General features: G+C 37.5%; 1 protein-coding gene across 4 annotated transcripts in view; it reads left to right on the top strand.

The window, feature by feature from the left end:
• Positions 1-23769, top strand: part of asic2 (acid-sensing (proton-gated) ion channel 2) — a 464440-nt gene that overhangs the window by 403022 nt on the left and 37649 nt on the right. For all 4 annotated transcript variants that reach the window (XM_028454789.1, XM_028454788.1, XM_028454790.1 and 1 more), the window contains one exon: positions 18721-18871. In XM_028454789.1, coding sequence (XP_028310590.1) covers positions 18721-18871 — 151 coding nt within the window. The remainder of the gene's footprint in view (positions 1-18720; positions 18872-23769) is intronic.

The following is a 23769-nucleotide window of genomic DNA, read 5'->3' on the forward strand; positions in this document are numbered from 1 at the left end:
ACAAGAGGAGCAGGCAGAGGCAAACTCCAAGAAATACGAGAAACCGGATCAAAATACCGATCAGACACGAGGATGAAACGAACACAGATACCAAACAGAAACTAGGGACTAAATAGACTGAGAGTACTAAGTGAGATGGGTGACAGCTGAGATAACAGGTGAGGTTAAAGTTGTGTTCACACCAAACGTGACTAAATTACATTCAAATCGATGTAAATAACAGAACGTCAAGCGACCGGGTTGATCAAAGTTGAAAAATTTGAACTTTTCAAGGAACTTCACGCGACAAGCCTCACTGTCTGGAGAGCTGGAGCCCTAAGCCCTCCCTCCCTCTGTAGCGTGACGGCTGCAGCAGGGGGGCTGTACACTTCCTCAACTTACCACAGCAAAATAAAAGTAGTATACTCCTTGAATAAGCCTACTTTCGAAGTATATTCTGAGTTAACTCATCTTTTATTAACTCAGTAAGTTGATCATTTAAACCATAAATTTACCTACTGTAAACGTACTACCGGAGAAGAATTGATCTGCCCTTTTGATGCAGCAGCCCTCCTAGCACTGCCACCGGTTCCGCAGTCACATACTGTTCCCTGGTCGTCACATCACTGGAGCGATGAAGCTATGGATTGACCAAAAAGCGAGACAATGTTCAAGCGACTCCTCACTCACTATAGTTTGTTTGGTGTAAACGCACCTTAAAGCTGTTATCCAGAGTTTTTGAGAGAACGTCTCAATGTCCCGCCCTGAACAGCTCCCTGCCTCTGCTAATTTACCAGAAGCTACGTCTCTACGTTTGTGCACATGCATTGCAAAACATAACAAAGTCGCATAACTACAAAAACTACACATTTATTGTTAAAGTGCCATAATTTTTGAATAAAACTTGTTTGAGAAATGTCGCAAATCCTGGTCCGTTCTGAATCCTTTTAAAAGCATCAAGTCCCTCCCCCTTTGAAAAGCAGCTCCAAGATAAATTCTGTTGCGGTCACAAAGATATTTATCCACAAGCTTTGTACCCGGACTTTTCTTTTCTTTTTTAGTTGAGGTTTTATACAATTGTGGAATGGGTAACTGGAGCTTCGGAGCGCTCCTCCATGACGCTATGCTGCTCAGTAATACCTATTTGCTGTTGTGACGATGCAGGTGCATTCACTTTGATTGACAGTGACCCGCTCCAGGAAGTTGAAGCCTATTGGCTGGGCAAGTTGGCGTTTTCTCGCATTTGTATAGGGGTCTATGGACAAAGTCGGGACTTATATACATTAATGTAGGTGAATAACCACCAGCAGTATACCATAGTAGAAGACTAGCTGAAGAATGGTGCATAAATATGGATTTCTCAGAAACTCCAGATATCAGCTTTAATGATGCAGTGAGTGAAGCAGGCTAGAACGAGAAAGAAAGGTAGGAATGCAAAAACAGGAAGTGTCAAAATAAAACAGGAACAAAACCAAATTGTGAGCGAGGATGTGACACCTATGAAGGGCACAAGGCAGGGAGTGGCACAGAAAACGAGATAGAAACGCTGACATCAGAAATCCACCTCAACCTCTTTACGAAAGGTAAAGCTAGGTATGGGATAGACAATGACAGTTATGTTTATATTGGTTACTGGCTCAGTATTTTATCAAACACATTTAAATGTGTTTTGCAACTTTTTGATCAGCGGTTGTCTTCTGGTGGAGAGCTTCGGAGTTTGATTAAAAGTCTAATCCTGTCTGTGTGTCAAAGTGTCCTTGGGCCCGAACCCTAAATTGCTTTCAATGGTGAATTAGCACCTTGCATGGCAGATTTGTCACCACTGATGTGTGACTGTGGCTGTTATCTGGAAAGTGCTTTAAAGCTATTTCAGTGGAAATGTAAGTGCTGTATGAATAATGTGAATTTACCTTACTTATGATACTGCACTATACAGTGTTTGCTCCTACTTTCTATTGGTCTGGGGGTCCTTTGCCATTTCACTTGACTCAAAACGGTAAAATCCGTCAGTAGTGATGAGATTAGATGCAATGTGTTCAGATCACTTGATTTTGTTAAACATCTCCTTTAAAGTGTATGCATATAAACCCCAATCTAAAAAAATATCAGGGAGGGAAATTTTTTGCTATCAATCCATAGTTTTGTAAGAATTCTGTTGTTTGACTTTCACTTGAGGTTATTTTGTCCATTTCACTCTTATGAGATACTTGAGACGAGGCCAAAAAACAGAATTTCCCTTGACAAGTTGCCAGTTCTTCATCGACAAACTTGTATTGCCCTATAGCACATTTCTAAAAAATCTAAGATACAAGGCTGTGACTGTGGGAGGTCGTAAAAAGCCCACATAAATAGAACATTGTGCTACAATCAAACTCATCTACTGTGAAACTAAAATGCTTTCCTCTTATCAACTGCTCCACTGATTATTAGAAACAACGCGTTTCTAACACAACCCTTGTTAGGCCTCGGACCATTTGCATTAGCGTTGGCAGTGCTTATCACTGTTGTTGCAAACGGTTTTATTTAGTTTCAACACCAGCCTGTGGGGTTCAAATCCGTTTTAGCAATGCACATCTATCCATTAAACAACTGTTTTGATTGCGTTTGTGGCTGCACAGAATGAATGAATGAACGTTTTGTTTTGAACTTAACTGCATGCTGTATTGGATATAAAGGGATAATGAGGCTCTATTGTTTGTATTGATCACCTCAGGGTGTTAGGAACCTGCCAAGTCCTATACATCAATTGTGCTCGGCTAAAGATGGGCCTGATTACTAGAGAAGTCATTTACTAAGAGTGAGAAAAACCTTTTAAAAGGCTGCATCGACAATCATCTCATTCAAGGGGGTTTTTGCCAATATTCTGGAAAGCCATCGTCTTTATCATGTGCCACAACAATGAAGACAAGTCAGTCCATTCAATCGAGTTGGTTTCCAGTTATTAGGAGCTGTTGGTGGTCTGTCAAACCTGACACAATTCTCCACCTCATGTCAGCCTTTAAGTTGATAAATCAGACCATGGCAGGTGAGAAAGCTTCAATCTATATTCTAGAGAGGTAACCTATTAAAAATAATGGTGGTGTTATGTGTGATGTGATGGATGGAGTGAAGTGATGGCTAGTAGTCCATGTCTATATGTCAACACATAGACAAGATGGATGTACCAAAAGATAAAACATCTAGAATAAGGATCGACATTTGAAAAAAATGCCATATGGAGGTTTGAGCCTTGCATCTTCTAGTTTATTTGATGTCTTTGGAACACCCAGTACAAACTTCTTAGATCTTGAGAGTGACGTGAATGTTTTAGGTTAAAACTATGTTTAAACATGAGGCATGGAAAGAGAAAACACATACAAGGACTCTACTTTTCCGTTTCAAAATTTCCTCAATTGGGTTTCCAAGTTTTCCATTTCCTTGTCACTTTACCCGTTTCCGTTACTTTTGTCTTTCATCCTCTGTCCCTATATTTAGATGACTTTACTGGCTATTAAACTTCCTGAAATCATACCAAACGTGTCAAATAGGGTTATTAGAATCAACTATTGTTATTAATTTTATATTTATGTTTCAGATGATTTACCATTACTTCGTGAGAATTATGACATGTCCGTTTGCTGCGCTTGCTCGACACTCAACCACCATTTTTATGAAAAAAAATATGAGATATTTCTGTGTCATATTACTAATTAGGCCCTGGTTTTCCTTTTCAGAAAGATCATTTTCCGTCTGTTTGCTGTGATCATAACGCCTTGGAAGGTCTGGTTCTACCTTCACAGAATCATTGGAGTGCTAACTTTGATAGCTATGTGTGTTAGCTTAGACTCATGGGTTTGTTTTTCATTTTTAGCAGTAGCAAGGTCCAGGGTTGGGTTCACTTATAATTGTAATCATGCAATTGATAACAATTATGACAATTACGGCGTATTTATAAATGTGATTGTAATTTGAAAAATATGTTGCTGTCGTAATCGTAATTAAATTGTAATTGAGTTCAGTTAATTGTAAATTGTAATAGCCATGAAAATTCTATAAAATTGTCAATTATAATTTAATGCTAAATTGTGGAACCTTGTTACCATTCTTTATACAGTTCTACTCATGTGTAGTTAATTATTAGAATATGTTTCATATCAAATTTTCCCACATTTTACCATTAAAAAAAAATGACCAAAAATATTGAAACCTATATTTTCATTGGTTATGAAGCCTAACAATGTAACCAATAGATAGGAAAGAAAAAAGATGATAGAAATGTGATTTTAGTGTATTTTACAGCTGATTTACAGTAGGACCCTTTATCATAAGAGATGCTAACAGAGAGCTAACACAAGGAAGGTTAACTTTTATTAGGTTTTTTTATTTCAGGCTGAGTAATTGTGACTAACAGTAATTGACTTTCTGAGGATACAAAATAACTGTAATTTAATTGTATTTGAAAAAAATGCTAATAACTGTAATCATATTCAAACTGTAATTGAACATAGGAAAGTAAAGATGTAATTGTAACTGAAAAATTGAATTAAACCCCAACCCTGGCCAAGTCAGCTCACCCTGAGAAACTAACCAGTGTATGTCTATGATTGTGGGACTCCTCTGATGGATTGCTGAACCATTCAGGGTATGTTTTACTGCCTTGCTCCCTCAGTAAGCAGAGCTCCATCCCCCTGCCACCATGATCAGGATAAGCGAGTGTAGATATGGATGATGGATGGACATTTTCCCTCCTTCTACTGTTACTTTTTGCCCTATTTGTAGTTCAAATCCTCCTCTGTTCTTCAAAAGACGCTTTGTCTCCAGTGACTGCAGTCCTCACTGCCCTATCTCAGCCCTGACTCATTCATTCGCTGTCTTGTAAAATGAAATATGATAGACTGGCATGGTTAAAATACACCAGGGCGCTATGATAAATATGTTCCATAAAACATTGTGCAGGTCACGTCAATGACAGAATTTGTTTAATGTGACAGGAAATATACTTTAGTGTGATGATGTTTCAGCAGAATTGGTAGCTAGCCTGACACGGAGATAGTGAAATAGCAAGCATTAAGTCGTAATGATGCATGAAGCGACCGTGTGGATAAGTGTGTTTGAATATATGTGCGCTTAAATATCTCCTTTCTCCCACTGAGTGCTAATGTGGCTGTCGCTAACGCAGCAACCCTGTGCATTATTTATCCCCACAGTAGTGCAGACACTTCTACGACACTACTATGCAGTAAAAGTTTTACTTTTTAGCATGTGATGATGATGCTATGTTCATTACAAAGACAAAGTATCCATCTGCTGCTGGATGTATGGATTGATAGGCACTAGAAAATTGTTATTTTGCCTCTCTGGATGACATATGTTAGAATTTCAAACACAATTAGAAGTGTGACGATATTGCGGTACGGCGAAATATCGCAATATTTTAGTATCGATTTTTTATTTTTTTTCAAATCATTTTCTGCTTTATCACTAAAATGTGCAGGTAGGTCTTCACATAAATTTTGTCACTGTTGAAGGAACCAATATTTTGTTTACTGGAATATTGCACTATAATGGTATCACAGGTAAGAAAGGACCATTGGAGATACTTATTCATTGACACTGGCATGTTGACACTTATTTATAGAAATGTTGCACTAAAATAGTGTCACTGTTCATGAGACACTTTTTTTTTTTTGTTATGTCATAGATTATTGTAGATTGATTTCTGACCAATATATCAATAATCGCAGTATCGTCATATTGTGAGATAATCGTTATTGTGAGCTTTGAATCGTGTATCGTATCGTGATAATATCACTTGTCCCATTATTACCAGGTAGCATCAATTAAGTGTAATTAAATTGTATTCATATAGCCCAAATTACAACAATATTTATCTCGATGCGCTACTAAAATATAAAATTCTTAAGAAAATAAGAAAAAAGAAAAAACCCAACAAATTCCACATGAACATGCATCAGCTACAGTGGAAAGAAACAACTCAGAAAGAAATCTCCAGCATTTCTTCCTGTTAAAATATATATTTGTGTAGACTATAAATATATATTTTGTAGTCGACTACAAAATCATCCATATCCATATGTAGATCCATGTTCATCATCCATATCTACACTATATTTTGACTTGATCATCATACCTTCATATTTTCCTTCTTAAAGTGGCGATAACAATAGATACTGCAAAATAGATTCTGGGTCACATGCACATTTCACAGCCAGCTGCACAATATCTACGTGTCACGCCACTTTTGCCTCTGTCTCTAATAAAGGAGAGTGAGCGAGTTCTGTAGCAGGGCCTGGGCAGACTTCACGGTCTGCTTTGCAGCAGCAGCTTAACATAATCTTAGTCGTGTACTTTATGCAGTGGGAAGAAATCCTGGCACTCAAACCCTCATAAGATCTGAAGGTTGGAGTAATATCATGTTTTCAGCATTCTGTGCAGATAACATTTTTCTGCTCCATATCTGGCACAGACAGACGGCCACACACTTGCCGGGAATGTAGCGAGAGTTTTTTTTTTACATAAAGTATGACAAAATCTTAATGTTATATTAATAACTAAGGTTATGCCAAACATATCATAGCAGACTTGGTGTGGTTAGGCTCATAGTGCTATGTACACAGACCTTTTGTTGTTGTTACCACGTCATAGGACCAAGATGGGCATCTTATATCACAGTGGGGGCTACAAAAACTAATGAAAGTGCACCTAAAATATGGGCTGACAAGAGATTTTAAATCATTAATTATGCTCTGTAATTAATTGATCTAATCAATGCATTTTTTAATCTCACCCAGATTCACAGACTTGAACAGATGCAAGCGTAAGCATTTACATTCCACTGTATTTGAGACTAATCACATTTAAGGGCTGCTGCCACCTTTAGCTTAGACCAGTGGTCTCCAACCTTTTCAAGCCCAGGATCCCTGACCTCCTGTTGTTTCTTGTGGTGTGGATGGTGATGACAAAAAAGGTGGTGTAGAAAAAAGTCTTCGGGACCAATGACTTGTAAAAAATATGCAGTTTATTAATAAAATCAATGTCCTGAACAAGTAACGAAAATGAAACTTGCTGAGGGTAGAGGGCCAGATCCATGCAACTCTGAGGCTGGTCTGGGAAGGCAAACGTATATATTCTTCAGAGGTACGTCCTCCACTCATTAGCTCATCACCATATGAGTCAGCTCAGTTCTGGGTTGTTGATGTAAAGAGAAACTGTCACCCCAACAGCACAGTAATACACAGATTTGTGGAAAACAAGTCATACTTCTGGAATAGCTCTTAGGTTCCCATGCCTCTGAATAACGACTAACACCCTTGGTCAACGTTCTCATTGCCCCAAAAGACGTACACCTCCCATTAATGTCAATATAGGGTACCTCTATCTCCTTACAATTTATTACTCAAGAGGAACTTTGCAGACACAGAGTCTGAATGCCTGTTTTTCCATCCTTACCATAACACCCCCAAATTCTTGTGAAATTACACATGGAGTTACTGCTTAAACAGGGCCTCTTGTTTAACTTATAGTTTGCACATATGCATCTTGCTGGAATCAACCCTTTATTGAAAAGAAGGACTGTAAACCTTTAATATCACATGTTAAATGCTTTAATACACATCACTCCACCTTGGTGACGGCAAGGCTTGTTTCGTTCTTCCGTAATCAGCAGTTGAATAGAGGCAAGTTTCACACAAATCACCAGTTTGTGACAAAAAGCTGAGAAAAACGGCTTTTTCTGAAAAAATCTATTAGTGACTTTGAAGCAATTTTTTTTTGCTTTATTGACACCTCAACATTGGTTTCCTTCTATAAAACGACAAAAACAACACAGAGACTGGACTTTTGATGGTAAAATTATTATTATTGTTATGCTATCTAGGTCAGAGTTGAATGGATTTGGCCTTCCTCCAAGTCTCTCCCCCGTCATTCTCCACACAGTCAACTTCCTCCTCCTCTCGGACATGCAGTTTCACCGCTTGCCCTGTTTTTTTGATCGTTTTATCTCACCATCACGACACTCTCAATAGTCCACTTAGTTCGACACATGCTCCGGTCGAGTGTGCGCTGCTGTGAACTTCAGCATCAACTCTTGTAGCGTCATTTTCTGTCTTGTAAACTCCTTTCCTCTCCCTCTGAGCTCTGCCCATCATGGGTAATTGCTCATCCAAAGGTACGCTGCTGCCACCCACATATCACCTGTTGGTCACTACATCATGGTACAAGTTAGATATTCATGGGAGACCTTCGTCACACTATCTCCTAGCAACCCCAGCTGAAAAACACAATTCACGTCTATAGACGTGAATGGCACTCAATGAGTTAATCAGCCATTATGTATTTGTGTCATTTTCTATTTATTTTTTGCGATTATTATAAATTTCCTATGTTTCATTTGTGTTCCGGCATTTAAAACTGGCAACTATTGTTTTTTACATCAGTGTGTTTGGCCGCTAAGGGGTCCTGACCGCGGAATGTACGGGCGATAATCTCTGACACCCCGCAAATGTTCGGCGCTCATGAGGCAAATACCATCTGATCACATGGTTTATCCTTTACATCAGTGAACTAACAAACAGTTCATCACTGTAGTCATGCTGTGGCTGTGTGCTCTCTGACCAGAGAAACTGTGTGGATGAGGTGTCCCAGCAATCACACACTTTCATACACGGGAGAAGCAATCGACAGGGAATGTTTCAAAGATCGACCAGTCGATGCGATCAACGGGTTGGTGACCTCTGATTTAGACCATCAATATTGATGTGTACTTTTGTCAATCTCCAAATAATAGAAAATACAAATAAAAGTTCACACATCAAATACAGTAAGAAGAACAATTATTGAACACCGAACTACATGTTTAGCGTTGAGGTGATGGCGGAGGCTGCAAAAGCTCCGGTGATCGGCAAACTCTTTCTCGCACAACTGGGCTTTTTTTTTCTATCCGCTGTTTTTATACATCAAAATGAATGCCAACAAAAGCTCAGCAGTGTCCCGTCTTTTACTGTGCATCAGTATTATACTGTAAGTATACCGGAAACTCTTAAAATGAAAGGTTCTGCGCTGTTTGGAGTGCAAAAAAAGTGATAAACGACGTTATTTTCATTTAGTGCATTGTTTTTATGTAATTAATTCATCACAATTAACGCGTTAAAAATCCCAGCCCTACTAAAACTAAGGGTTGTAACAAAGTGTTTAATAAATGATAAGATTTTTTTTTTTTCTTTCTTTTTTGGCATCACATACAGTTAGTGTTCTTTAAACAATGCAATATGAAAGTAGGATTGTGATCAAGAAACCACGAAAAAATAGAAAAGGATTAGAGGCTTTAAATAAATAGTTGTCGTGATAATTTACGCAAGTCATTGTTTTAATCCATTTGTTCCACACATACCTGCCTCTAACAGTGAGCAGCATGTAAACATCTGACCTTTAATCATGGCAACGATATGAATTAGACTCAGCAGGAAGCCAAAAAACAAGGAAACAAGCCAGGTCAGGCCATGTTTGCTGCTCCGCTCTTCCAGACATTCACACTTGCAGCCGTGAATACTAATCAGGAGTGTTCAGTTGGTCAAAAGACCTTTTAATTGGCTGTCAGGATGTTCCTGCTCTTGCTTGCAGGTCAGGACTCAGACTTCTAGCTTGATTGAATGAAAAATAATGCAATAATGAGAGGGAGCAAAGTTCTCTGACCTTTTATACCGGTTCCTGACTCATATAAATACAGTTCAAAAGAGCAGATATGATAAAAGAGAAAGAAAAGGCTTGGATAATATTTAAATGTTATTTTACATGATATAGATTTTAACACACTGTTATCTTTAGATACACATCAACCACTTATTTCTTGTGCAGCTCGAGAAAAAAAAAGGAGATAGATGTTTTCTGTGCTAAAAAAAAAAAGAGTAATCGCTCTCTAGTATCAGTGACAAACTTCCCCCATGCAAAGCTGACAGTTATGGCCAATAAAATCAATTACCTCTTTTGCAGGAGTATTTTTCTTGTTAAATGAGAAGTTATAAACTGTGTGGTGTATCCTGCCATTGTTTACATTCCTGAACAGCTTTGAGGAATCATTACTTCTCATCCAAAACAGCTTTAGTAGTGGTAGCATCGCTGGAGTGGAGGAAAGAAAAGGTGACCAGAGAGTGTTTGGGGATAAACACAACCTCAGTGTGCAGACTGGGTTCACATGAGAGTCTCTAGGGCTGGTTTGGGTCTGATGGAATCTTAACCACTCTCTGGTCCTCTCTGTCAACCCTTATTTCAAGACAACAAAGGAAAGTCTATCCACCCATTTAGCAAAGCTTAAAATGGCTTATTAATCAAATAAAGACATAGTTTAGGCCTCATAGATCATTGAATTAAAGATAATTTGCTGCAAAACATATTTAAAAGGATGAATCTGCCAAAAGATGCACAAGGTGGTGTAGTGGTTAGCCCATCCACCTCACAGCAACAACATCCTGGGTTCAATCCCTGGGGTGGACGCTTGGGTCCTTTCTGTGTGGAATTTGCATGTTCTTCCCATGCTTGAATCTGTTTTCTCCAGCTTCCTCCTACAACCAAAATAACAACTGTTAGGTAGATTGGAGTCACTAAATTGCCTGTAGGAGTGAACATGAGTGTGAGTGGTTGTCTGTGTGTGTGTTGACCTGCAATGGACTGGTGCTCTGCCCAGGGTGCAACTCCGCAAAACGCCCATCGTGAGCTGGAGATGGGCACCAGCAGACCCTGGCAACCCTGAAAGAAGGAGCAAGCGGGTCTGAAATAGTCAAATGTTTATTCCCACTGTGAGCAGTTTGACATTGTTGCAAAAGTGTCTCGTATTGCATTGTGGGATGCACAGAAGTGTTTTTACTTTATTCTTACTGTGAGCTTTTAATGCGTACTCTATATTGAGTCGCACGGCCCGCACAGCCTCCCTCTTTACACAGGGCTATGGTTAGATAAATGTGCCTGAGAGGAGAGTTGGAAAGGGAGCTGACGGCATTCCCCAGTAACACCTCATTCACTCATTTGTGTGTGCATAGCCAGTGCGCCCCTCATGCAGGCATGGAGGGAAGCACTGTCTAAGTATGTGCCTCTTTCTGTCTCAGCTCTGCGGCTCAGCGCTACTGTGCAGAATGCTGCACTGTAGCCTAGTTTTCTGGTGTTCTCTGTTGCACAGGGTGCAGAGAGGTATAGAATATATTTCTGCTGCCTTTTGATCGTGGAGTGTGGGTGTGAGGGTGTGGGATCTGTTTGCGTTTTTCTGATCGGCGTGGCTGATCAGAATAAGTTAAGTAACAATAATCACTACCTACTGTGTTGCCTTTTTCACCTCATTTACGTCGCCCTTGTCTGGTAAAAAAGTAGATGCTTCAAAACACAAATGCTGGTGAAAACTACCATTGTGACTGCAATGGATCCGGACTCTGCCTGCAATGTAAAACACCTTCCCCTGCAGAGTTGAGTTCTTTTCTAATCCCACACAGGGCTTGGTGCACTGTTGGTCCTAGACTGCGGGGTGATTTTTAGTACATCTATCACATTGCAGGGAGCAAAACGCTACCCTGAAAAATGATCCAAACGCAGGACAAAGCTGCACTAAAGGTTACCCGATATAAAATGATGGTCCTTTAAAGTGAGACGTACACCGTGGACATTTAATAGTACTTGATTAGCTCTTCTCCGATCATCACTGAAAAGCGTAATGGTTCAATAACTGCCCGCTGAGTGATTTGTTTTCAGAGAGAATTTGGAGAATCTGCATTTCAAAGCTAGCCAAACGAGAATATGACACTGAATTCATTTTATTTAATTCTAGATCCTTCGAACACACACTATTTGCATTTTTTTTTAGTATTAGAATATAGTATCAATACTAGGTTTGGGATTATTAATTAAGTAATTGATTATTAATTACAATTATGGCATAATTATTTTTGCAATTTTAATTTAAAAAAAGTTGTTAATGTCGTAATCATAATTAAATTGTAATTGAGTTCAGATAATTTATTTTGTAATCGTAATTGCCATGAAAATTCTATTAAAAATCAAAAGTCAATCATAATTTATTACAAAACTGGGGAACTAGTTTGGTATGCTATGTTACATATCAAGCTACATATCACATTCTACCATTAATATATATGTGTGTATATATATATATATATATATATATATGTGTATGTGTATATATATATATATATGGGTATACTGACACAAAAAAGGCTCAGACGCTCACACCACAATTATTAAAACTTATATTTTCATTGATTAAGGTAACCAATAGATAGGATAAATTAGATGGTAGATACATTTTTAAAGTGTATATTACAGCTGATTTAGGACCCGTTATCATAACAAATGCTAACAGAAAGCTAACACAAGAGGAAGGTTAACTTTTATTTGGTTATTTATTTCCAGCTCAGTAATTGTGACTAATTGTAATTGAACTTAAGTAACTGAAAACGTAAATGTAATTGACATTGAGGATTAAAAAAAGTGTGTAATTTCATTGTAATTAGAAAAAAGGATGGTCACTATAGTTGTAATTGAATTCTAATTAAACATTGGTAATTGAAACCGTAATTGTAACTGAAACATGTAGTTAACCACAACCATGATCAATACTTCTAAATAAGCCCTTGTCTGCTTCATTTCAAAGGAGTATCTTTATTTTGGTGGAGTGTTGGTCGAGTTGTTTGAAGTTGGATTAAAGGTGCAGTCCGCAACTCCCAGATCCTTCTCTCCCCCTCCCTCCCCACATCACAGTAATACAACATGCTCTGTTAAAAGCATATTACTGCAGTGCTTCTCTCTCTCAATGTGCACACACCTCAGAAGCAGCAGCAGCAACACAGTGTCACTTACAGCAGCCCACACGGAGGCTTCTGCGTGCACATGAACAACTGTAACAATTACAAATCAAACATAATGTAAATCAAGCATTAATTAATTACCTTTCAAGCAGAAAAAGTAGCTAATTCCACCTTCTACTCCTCCACACCATACACTGCAAAAAAAGACGGCACTCCAGCCCCTGGAAGGGGGCGGGGCCTGTGAGCAACAGCTGTCAGACAGTCCATCAAATACATAAGTCCTTACATAGTGACAGCTTTAGTAATTATAAAATAATGTCACTTTTATAAGACTACACCTTAAAAAATATCCGACATAGCAGCAGCTATCAAAATCAAATGTTGATAATTGCACATGATAAAATTGGACGAATGACGGTACGTCGTTCTGATTCGTTGCACGTTTTGATGAAATCTCTGGGTGCTAATCAGTGAAGCGCGGCTGACAGCTAGCACACACTAAAACCAACCAAAACGTCACAAGGGATTGGCCTGACGTCCAAATGGTTGAGCACTTAATACATGTAGTCAGTTAAGGTTGCTCACATGTTTGAAGAGAGTTGATAGAGCTGGTCCCAGTTCGTATCGCTAATCCCTCAAGAGTCATGCTGCTCAAGCACAATTCGTAGCTATTAATACCTTTCATTAAAATGCATGTTACCTAATTTGCATTGTATACCAGGATGTTTTCAGTTAATGGTGTTGTAGGTTCTGCCAGTAGAACTTTCCATTAATACTGACCTTCAAGCAAAAGACAATGCCTTGTTTTTTCCCTGAGAGCTTTAAAATGACCATAACACAGACTGTCAAATTTGTACAAAACTGAAATATCAACGCCAAATGTTTTTGCTGCTTTACCATTCCTGATAGACCAATTCCACATCTCAGCTGTGCATTGCGTTGTCATGGATTCAGGTTAAAAGTCACATAAACTAAAACACATGCATAGTAAATGGCAGACATGAGAAATACAAACTGTGATTTTAAGCACAGGGGCGTGTAGCAATTACAGAAAATGACAGTTTGAGGGAAGCTAAAGGTGAACCTGTAGCACTTTGGTATGCAGCCTGAGACCAAATGTGTCCAATTATTACTTCAAAGCTAGACCAGATATCAGCTGTTAAACATGAATCCAGGTCTTAGACAGCCTGAATTTGACCCATTGGATTCCTCTTGAAGGGAATGGTGACAGAAGTTAGAGAGTCTGCTTGTGGCTCCCATGTATGTATATTAACACCAAAGAAACGTTTCTCATGTTTCCATGTCATCAGTGCATGAGTGTTGTATGAGCAGTCCTTCATCCACAATGTGAGCCAGGCATATATGACTTAATGGTCTAAGGCACATATGTCAAACTAATGGCCCGGAGACCAAATCCGGCCTTTTGGAGCAAGGCAAGGCAAGGCAAATTTATTTGTATAGCGCATTTCATACACAAGGCAACTCAATGTACTTTACATGATAAAACATTCAATTGTTTAAAATCAATAAGAACATTTAAAAACATCAGTAAAATCAATTAAAATCATCAGTAAAATCAATTAAAATCATCAGTAAAATCAATTAAAATCATCAGTAAAATCAATTAAAATCATCAGTAAAATCAATTAAAATCATCAGTAAAATCAATTAAAATCATCAGTAAAATCAATTAAAATCATCATGACCAAAAATCTCTCTCTCAATCATACGCAGTAGAGAAAAAAAGTGCAAGTAATTAAGTAATTTATTTATAAAGCACTTTTTGCAGATAAAATCACAAAGTGCTGTACAGAGCAGTGAAGAAATTAATACAAGTGCAACATCATAATGGAATAATAAAACATGGGTGCCTATACATCATAGGAGCAGCATCATAAAAGGATAATAAAAATGTAAAATACAGTTAACTAAAAGCTTTTTTGAAAAGTGAAGTCTTCAACAGTTTCTTAAAAGTGTCCACACCGTTGAGCTCCCACAGAGACTGGTGCAGGTTATTCCAGAGTCGGGGGCCACAGCCTGGAACGCCAGGTCTCCTCGGGTTTTAAAATGAGTTTTGGGATCTTTAAGAGAGCCTGACCTGAAGACCAAAGACTGTGCCTCACAGTGTAGGGGCACAACAAGTCTGAGATATATTGAGGGGCCTGCCCATGTAACGCTCGGAAACTGGAAGCCAATGCAGAGTAGAAAGAATGGAGGTGATGTGGGATGTTCTGGAAGCACCAGTTAAAAGTCTGGCAGAGAAAATATTAATCATTGTATAAATTAAACTCAACAATATTTACAGGGGCTCACAATGTACTCAGTGCTTATAAAGCATGACTGCAGTCATTCCTCATGTTTCTTAATGTTAAATTGTTGAAAAAACTCAAAAATCTCACAAAAGTAATACATTTTTATTAAATTACGACTAATATTTCCCTTTAATTAAATAGAAATTGGTCACAAAATATATAAAATTTAAAGTAAAGATCCTGTTAGGACTGATATCTGTCACTTATTGCTTGGATATGGTCGGTTTCTTACAGATTTTGTATTTTATGTATACGTAGAAGTGCAAACTAGGGCACAATAATGTTGAAATTAATCGTTTTCGAGCATATAATCTGTGGCCCACTCCAGTTCAACTGTTACGTATTTGGCCCCGTAGTTTGACACCCCTGCTCTAAGGATTAAATAAAGCTTCACTGTCTGCTATTAGTATGTTGTCAATACGCAAAAGATGAATTTGGTTACTATGACCTTTGATAGCAAATTCTCGCCAGGTGAATTTTTGGTTTTTTTTTTTTAATTTTTTTTTTTTTTAGGTTCTTTATAAGAAGCAAATGCAGATATTCATCTAAAAAACAGAACAACAAATGCAACTCAACAAATAAAATTTAAAAAAAATACATATATATACAGTATATATGTGTGTTAAATTGTGTATTTGCCATATTGGCCTGATTTCTGACTTTATAAAAAGAAAATTACTAGTCAATGAATGATCCATGGTGTGTTACATGTGCAAAAAAACAAACAAAAGCTGAGTTTCCATTACAGATTTTTGCAAAAGAAAAGGGATATTTCTCTATAACTGCGCTTTGAACATGTTTCTCATCCCACAAGACTTTGCTGCAAGAAGATGGACGCTCCAAACCTCCTTATAACACTTTGTTTTCCTTTGTTGTTTCATGTCTAATGTGGCACCAATAATTTTGAACTATATTGCTATGAAATGTCTTGGTCTCCTCTTCTGTCTGCACGTACCGCGCCATGTTTTCTTGGAGAGAAGTGGTCATGTGACCAGGTACGTCACGTTCTGTGACGTGTGTTTGCAGAAAGTGTTTCCATAGCGCTTTTGCGACATTTCTATATTGAAACATCTGAAAATCCTCCTAATGAAAGCGTAAAAACTTTTTTGCGATATTTAAGTGTTTTTTTTTTAAATTCAGGTGTTTCCATCAGCAGTTTTTATTGCCTTAGATTTTGCGCATTTCCAAGGGTAATAGAAACACAGCTAGAAAGTGCCGGATTTGTAAATGAAAGGGTTAAATCCCTTTACCAACCACTTGAAACACAGAAAGAGTGGAATTGTATCGTCCTTTATTCCTTCCATCACAATATTGAGAAGGCGTGGCCTGTGAGAAGGATCAAAGTGACATTTAGATATTTATCTTGCTGGAAGCGGTTTGCCATGTTCTGTTATTCATGATTTATTTAAACGCTTCCACTTGTTAGTCTGTCAGTCATTCAGTCATTTCCGCATTGAAGCAACTGGCCGTTACGGTGATTACTATTCATGCGTGGAGACCTCACAACTGCAGACTCATTTACATGTTCGCTTGACTTCGACACACTCTCAGTCATTTGTATGAGTGTATCAAGATTACACATGGCAGCTTTGATTTAATCTATTTTTCATAAATGCCTTCGAGTTAAATTCAGCACCTCAAATAGCGACATGTCAATCATACACTCGTACAGAAGGAATGCCTTTTTACAACAATATGCACTGTTTAAAGATTTAATTAAATGTCCATAGAATTGCAGAGAAACTTCATAGTTTGGCCCCACTGCTCTCAGACCTCAGTGTATAATACTTTGATGAGTGGCTATAAATGACTGGAGTGGAGTACACGTGCAGCCCACAACCCAACAGTGGCTCGACTAATGGTCATGAACCTGAGAAAAATATTATTAAAAAACTATCTAGAAAATCTTACCATAATGGAGCACAACCCTTAAGCATAACACAACAATTTATGAAAGAAAATGTCAATTTCAGCTTTGAAATGGAAAATACTGGATTTAACATTTGTGGAATAGCTTAGAAAGGTAACAGCTTTCCATATGTGCACTTTTGAATTTCATGCAGATTCATTTAACTGCACCCTTTTGCAAAATTATGTTTAATTTGACATATTTACCAACTATTCCACAATTTCTTTTTATTTTTCCTGACATGCGTGACACCTGTGCAGTGAGCTCATTCATAAACCTACACATAAATGTCATAATTGTGTTTGTTATTAACAATCCACATGTAACATTTCACTGCAGCTAAACATTAAACAAAATCAATAAAATCGCTACAATCATACCAATATATAAATGGGGCCCATTACCCTGTACGTGTCACAGGGGCGCCAGGGGCCCCATTTATATATTATGATTTGGTTCCACCAACTGTCGTAATATTTGACTCAAATAAATGAAAATCAACTTTTGTTTTTTTGTTTTTCTTCTGGGGTCCAAATCAAAAATCAAAAATACTTTATGAATGAATATGATGAGACTCTCGTAGCCCTTTTTTTTTTTAAATGGCCCGGGGGACCACCCCCAATTTTCGGTAATTTCCAAATGTATGGCAACATAGTCATGTGATATATCGTTTCAAAGGTAATTCAGCGTAGACTATGATTATGCCTCGCACAATTCAATTAAGGGCCCGAGGGCCCACCTGCCTTTTTTCGGCAAATTCTGTTAAAGTCATTTTCTCATTTATTTGTGAGTCAAATATTAAGACAGTTGGTTGTACCGAATCATTGGCACATACCAATATATGAATGGGGCCCATTACTCCGTATGTGCGCCAGGGGCCCCATTTTTTCAATCAGTGGAACCGAGTGATTAAATTCTCGGGAACGTGGTACATGCTTTTCGGCACGGAGACCAATTTTTTCTATTCATTCCAAATAGAGATCAAACAAAGGTCACCAACCTGTGACCAGGCAAACCAAGGTTGTAGAGCAGGGATGGGCAACTTTTATTACAGCGGGGCCACAAAAATATGATTGTCTGATCCGAGGGCCACATTATCAACATTCATGTCAGTATTAAGAATAACGACCAATCTGAGCATTAACACAGGAAAGAACAAAGAATTTTTTGTCTTTGTTTGTTGTCTTTTTGTGTGTTTTTGGAGTTATTTTGTGTATCTAACCATCATTTTATGAATTCCTGCTGGCATTTTGTGTATTTTATCAGTCATTATGTGTTTTTGTAAAACAAAAACAAAAAAATTAAAGCATTTTTTGTTTCTTTACTGTCATTTTGTATATGTGTAATTGTTTTGTGAGTTCAGGTGGTTGTTTTGTGTGTCTGATGTCCTTTTGTCTGTATTATAAGTCTTTTTATGAGTCTCTTTGTGTAATTTTGGAATAATTTTTGTGTATTTTGGGAATATTTTTTGTTTGTTTGTGTGTTTTTGTTGACATTCTGTGCATTTAGCCATTGTTTTAGACCAAAAGCCGCATGTGGCCCCCGTGCCGCCCACGTCTGTGGTAGAGGCATCTGGTGTAGCACCTAGAGGAAGTTGTCGCTTGGAATTTACGTTTTACAACAATGTCTTGATTTAAATACAAGGTTTGGTCTACTTTTGATAATTGTGCTTCTTTACCACATCTCATTCATCAGACATCTTTGTCTCCTCTCTCAGGTGTTCACCAGGTATGGAAAGTGCTACATGTTCAATGCTGAAGAAGAAGGGAAGATGCTCCGCACAACCATGAAGGGAGGGACGGGGAATGGCCTGGAGATAATGCTGGACATCCAGCAGGACGAATACCTGCCAGTGTGGGGTGACACAGGTAGGCTCTAGGCCACGCCCACACACCTACCCACTTTGGGAATAAAGTCGATCCAATCTTTGAAGGGATCTCAACTCATCATGTCTTTGGCTAACAAGTTTATGGTTGTCCATGTTTTCTATACCACAAGGAGAGAAAACAAATCAAATATTTTAACACAATACTTAATAACAGCCTACATGCACACTTTTTATATGTATTTTTTGTTATATTAATCATGCCCACGATTGCCTGAGTACGTATTACCATGGGAATTCCAAGAATTGATAGTTTATAATTTGTTCATTTTAAGTGTTAGTCAAAGTGTCCTACAGTACGAGGACCTTCATGATTAAATTCAGGGCTTTTTTTCCCCAAGTGAAGGTTTTCTCAGGGAAATTTTGATCCGATTATTAGTCTATAGAATGTATAGTTGACATAAATAGTGAATTATGAGGAATTGATGAGGTATGATTCTGGTCCTGATGAATTGCAACTAGTAAGCACTCTTTCCAGAGTAATTCCAATTTCAACCGATTACATCTCTTTTTTCCAAGCAAATTATCTTTGATTTATTGATCAATGAGTCCTAGACTATGATTTTATCTAATAAAATATCTAATATCTTTTAACAAGTAAACATGGAGAAGTACAAGCTAGACAATAACTGGATTCCGTTCGAACTCTAACTTTAACAAGTATCCTGGTTATTGTGATGTAAGATTAATTTTGTTGTGTTATTGCATTTTTTATGCTTAGTTACCTTTTGTAACAACACATATTTGATGTTCCTCAACATAATCAAATCAATTAGTAATTGTGTTTTTTTTTTTCTTCTAACAAAATGTATACAGAAATACATTAGCCATAGCAATGAGAAGAATGTCAGCGTAATACAGAATGCAGTGACAGTTTAAATACTCAGTTTAACCAAAGGTGTAATTATCAGTGATAAAAACCTCTGCCTTTGGGCTGTGAGCATTTCATTCACATTATTAGGTTGTGCCACTGTTAACTCAGACATACAGTAATTCTGTATCCTGTTAAATAGCTTTGGGGACAATTTCCCATCTTGAGAATAAAAGTTATAAAATTATTGTTGTCGTACCAGCACTGATCAAATCAAAAGCTTAGAAAAACCAAGTGTAATGAAAAACAATTGTTTTCTTATTTCATGTCCTCTAATACACTGAACACCAGCAAAGGGCTGAGGATAGAGCAGGATATTCATGTAAAAATGCTGATGAACATACAGTAGCTGTGGTCAGTTGGGCTGTTGCAACGCTTCAGCTTTTAAAGTTGAAGCGTATATATATCAGAGGTAAGAATAAATATACAATGTTTATAGGAGTGTGTTGCTACTAATGAAGAGAAAGGTTAACAGGATGTATTTGGAACCTCATTATCGTATGTTCTGCAGTGAAAAATGCTTCAAACAGCAGAGCAAACAAGCTGAATGCATTGTTTAATGATTTTTGTCATTAGCTCGATGAAAATACTTGACATCGGTTGCAAGATTTAATACCAGAAACACAATTAAAGTTTGGCCCTGAAATATATTTTCACAATAGCAATGATAAATCACCTGTGGTTACATGCCTATCCCCTGTATTCTCCATGAAAATGATAAAACACACTTTTAATTTGAAAGGCCTTCGTTGATAAACAGTAACAGGTTGATTTGATGCGATTTTTGCAGTGTGAGGATTTTTCTGTCCGAGCAACAGCTAAAATTTCTCTTTTTCCCACCTCATACTAATGACAGATTAACGTGTGTTGGTGTCGAAAGCCTGATTTTATTAACGTCTTACATTCAGAAATGACCAGCGCGCATTAGTCGTCATCAATGTTTCACTTGTTATTTACTCTTGTAGTAGATCAAACTATGTCTTTACGTTGGACACAGTGTTAAAATAGATGGACGTCAGTCTGACCAGCCTGGACAGAAGTCTGACGTCTGTCAGAGTTTTATTTATTTATTTATTTATTTTACTTGTCTGCACATGCTCAACACTACAAGAAGGGCAATCTTTTTTTAGACAGCAATGCATTTTATTTTTAATTTTTTTGTTATTTACATTGACAGTTTTCCAGGTTCATTCGCTTTGGTGATGAAATTACCAATGCAACGACACAAACTTAGGTTGAGGAGCATTGGATAGGCAACTTCTCTGACATGGAATAGTAGACATTCAACCCAGGATGCAGTGGTACTCAGTGTAAAAGCACTTTTAGTAACACTTTACTTGCAGTTTTATAAGACATTACACTGTCAAGCACAAATAGGGTGTCATGAAGTCTGTTTTTAAGTGTTGTTTGCTAAATCATGACACCTTTGGAGCTATGTTAGCATTTTTGGGTTCGGTGGAGGGATCGAGTGGGGTTAGGTAGGGTTAAGGTTAGGGTAGCGAACACTTAATGACAGCCTTCATGACCACTTATTTATGCTAATAACAGGCACCATGTCTTAATAATGGCATCGTGATGTCAGCCTTATAAAACTTCAGGTAAAGTGTTGCCGCACTTTCATTAAGCCACAGTTGTGACTCTGTTGTTTATTAAACAGCACGTTCAGTCCTCCATGCCCAAAGGTTCCCGTTGGTTTTCATTTTCAAAACTGAATACTCAAGCTAGCATCTTAACAGTAGCTTTGCTGAGGCTATTTTGAGGCGTCCTTGTTTTTCCACCGTGTAGTTTAATTGGCTTGAAAGTGCTGAGTCAGCCACAGAGAGAAGGACACTGTTTGCTCAGCAGAGCCAAGTCTTGGCCCCACACGTCACCCAATCGACACATGTTCTGCTCCTATGCCTCTTACTACTAGTACCCATCATTCACAGGCTGACAGCAGAACTGAAGATCTATTAGCACATTGCTTTTCAACCCGAACACCTCCTCACTTCATCAAGATTTACATTTTTGGGGAAAAATGTGTTTCATTGTGTGAAAAATGAGCAAGGAAAGTGACTTGGGTAGTGGGAGAAAGCAGATGGTTTGTTGCTTGGATACCTTCTGTTCCCAAGACTGTGCTGCTGACCAAACAGCTCAGCCAAGAAAATAATAACTAGCCCAGAACCACTAGGATAGACATTTGGGAGATTGTGTGTTGTTGTTTGTGAATTTCTATTCTACATAATTGGTTCCCAACCTTTTCTCTCCTGTGTACCCTTTTTGCACTTTTGTCAAACAATTTGTACCCTCTCTTCATATCATAATTATCCCTTCATTATTTCATCTTGTGTTATTTGCGTATCTACTTTCTCTTCTAAACTCCTCCCTGTGTCTTGGACATTGGTTCCCATAAGACGTAACCAACAAACTCAAAATAATACGTGTAGTTAAAAAGTATACTATTACAATCAATGTGATATCTTCAATAGTAAGTAAATAAGGTCACCTTTGCAAAAACATAGCTATCTAAATATTGTCTCCTATTGTCAGAATTGTGGTTAAATGGTCACTAGAACATAAACTAATCCTGTTTCAATAAATTACAATAAAATACAGTATTTTATTGAGCAACATTACTGTTAATTTGTGGTAAATATGTCCATAAAATAGATTAAAAAGGAACTAGGAACATGTTCCTATTATTTTAAAATTGATTGGTAAATGTTTCTGAGTACTTTCTGCATGTGCTCATGTACCTCTATGGGTATGCGTACCCCTGGTTGGGAATGACTGCTTTACATCATTTAAATGAGTGGTCCCCACCCACTGGGCCGCAGATCAGTAGGGGTCCATGGAGCATTTGGTGTGGGGCCGTTTTAAGCTTTATATGTCTGGCTGTATTATTTTGAAAGATTACCACGTATACTTTAATGCTCAAACGGTTTTTTTGTTCATCATTTATTCACATGTGTTTATACACACTCACAGAATTGATACAAGAGCACTGATACAAGAGCAATTGATACAAGAGCCCATAAAAAAATGCACAGAAAAATGCATAAAATGAAAACACAAAATCACAAAATGACACCAAAAAGTACAAAAAAACAAAAATTACACAAAAACACTCCAAACACACACACACACACACACACGCACACACACATAATTACACAAAATGACAACAAATAACCACAGATTTACTCCAAAAACACAAAAAAGGACAAAACACTATAGACACTTAAATAAACTATCATAAAAATATAGAAAATGACTACAAAAAAACATACATTACAGAAAAATACACAAAAGGACAAAAAAATACAAGAACAAAAATGTTAAAAATGAAACGCCAGAAATACAAATTGATAAGACAAATACACAAAGCCTTTGATGTTTCCTGTATTAATGCTCTGATTGGTCATTATTTTAAACGCTGACATGAAAGTTGATGACGTGGCCCTCAGATCAGACAATCACGTGTGTTGTGGCCCATGCGGTGATAAAAGTTGCACATCTCTGCAATAAAATAATGGATGATAGATTAATGCCAGATGGAGTTGATAACTTGCATTAGCACAATGCATGTGAGGGTGACATGCTCAGAATGTTTGTTTGATCAGCAGCACAGTGGGTAAACAGTAATAACTGTAAATCATGTTACAGTGATGATGTGTCACAAACACTTCACTGTTATTGTCAAATGTGTGGGTTTTTTTTATAGCTCTGGTGTGGAGACTCAAAGGATTTTGACTTTTACTTATGAACTGGTAACTACTGAGCTATGTTGTATCTTTATCTTCTTGTGCCCTGATGATTAAGGAAATGGCATATTGATATTAAATTCTCAATGTTTGCATTTTGCTTTGTGCACCCTGCAAATTATTTCATCTGATCATAGCATATCAACTACCAGTGGTCAGAGAACGACGTCAGAAAAAAAAAAAAAATGTTTAGAACTCCAAATTTCACTATTAACGCTTAAAGAAAAACTTTTTGTATATTATCATAATACATTTAAAATGTGCATT

Source organism: Gouania willdenowi, chromosome 8 (genome assembly GCF_900634775.1).
Source record: "Gouania willdenowi chromosome 8, fGouWil2.1, whole genome shotgun sequence".
Taxonomy (NCBI): Eukaryota; Metazoa; Chordata; class Actinopteri; order Blenniiformes; family Gobiesocidae; genus Gouania; species Gouania willdenowi.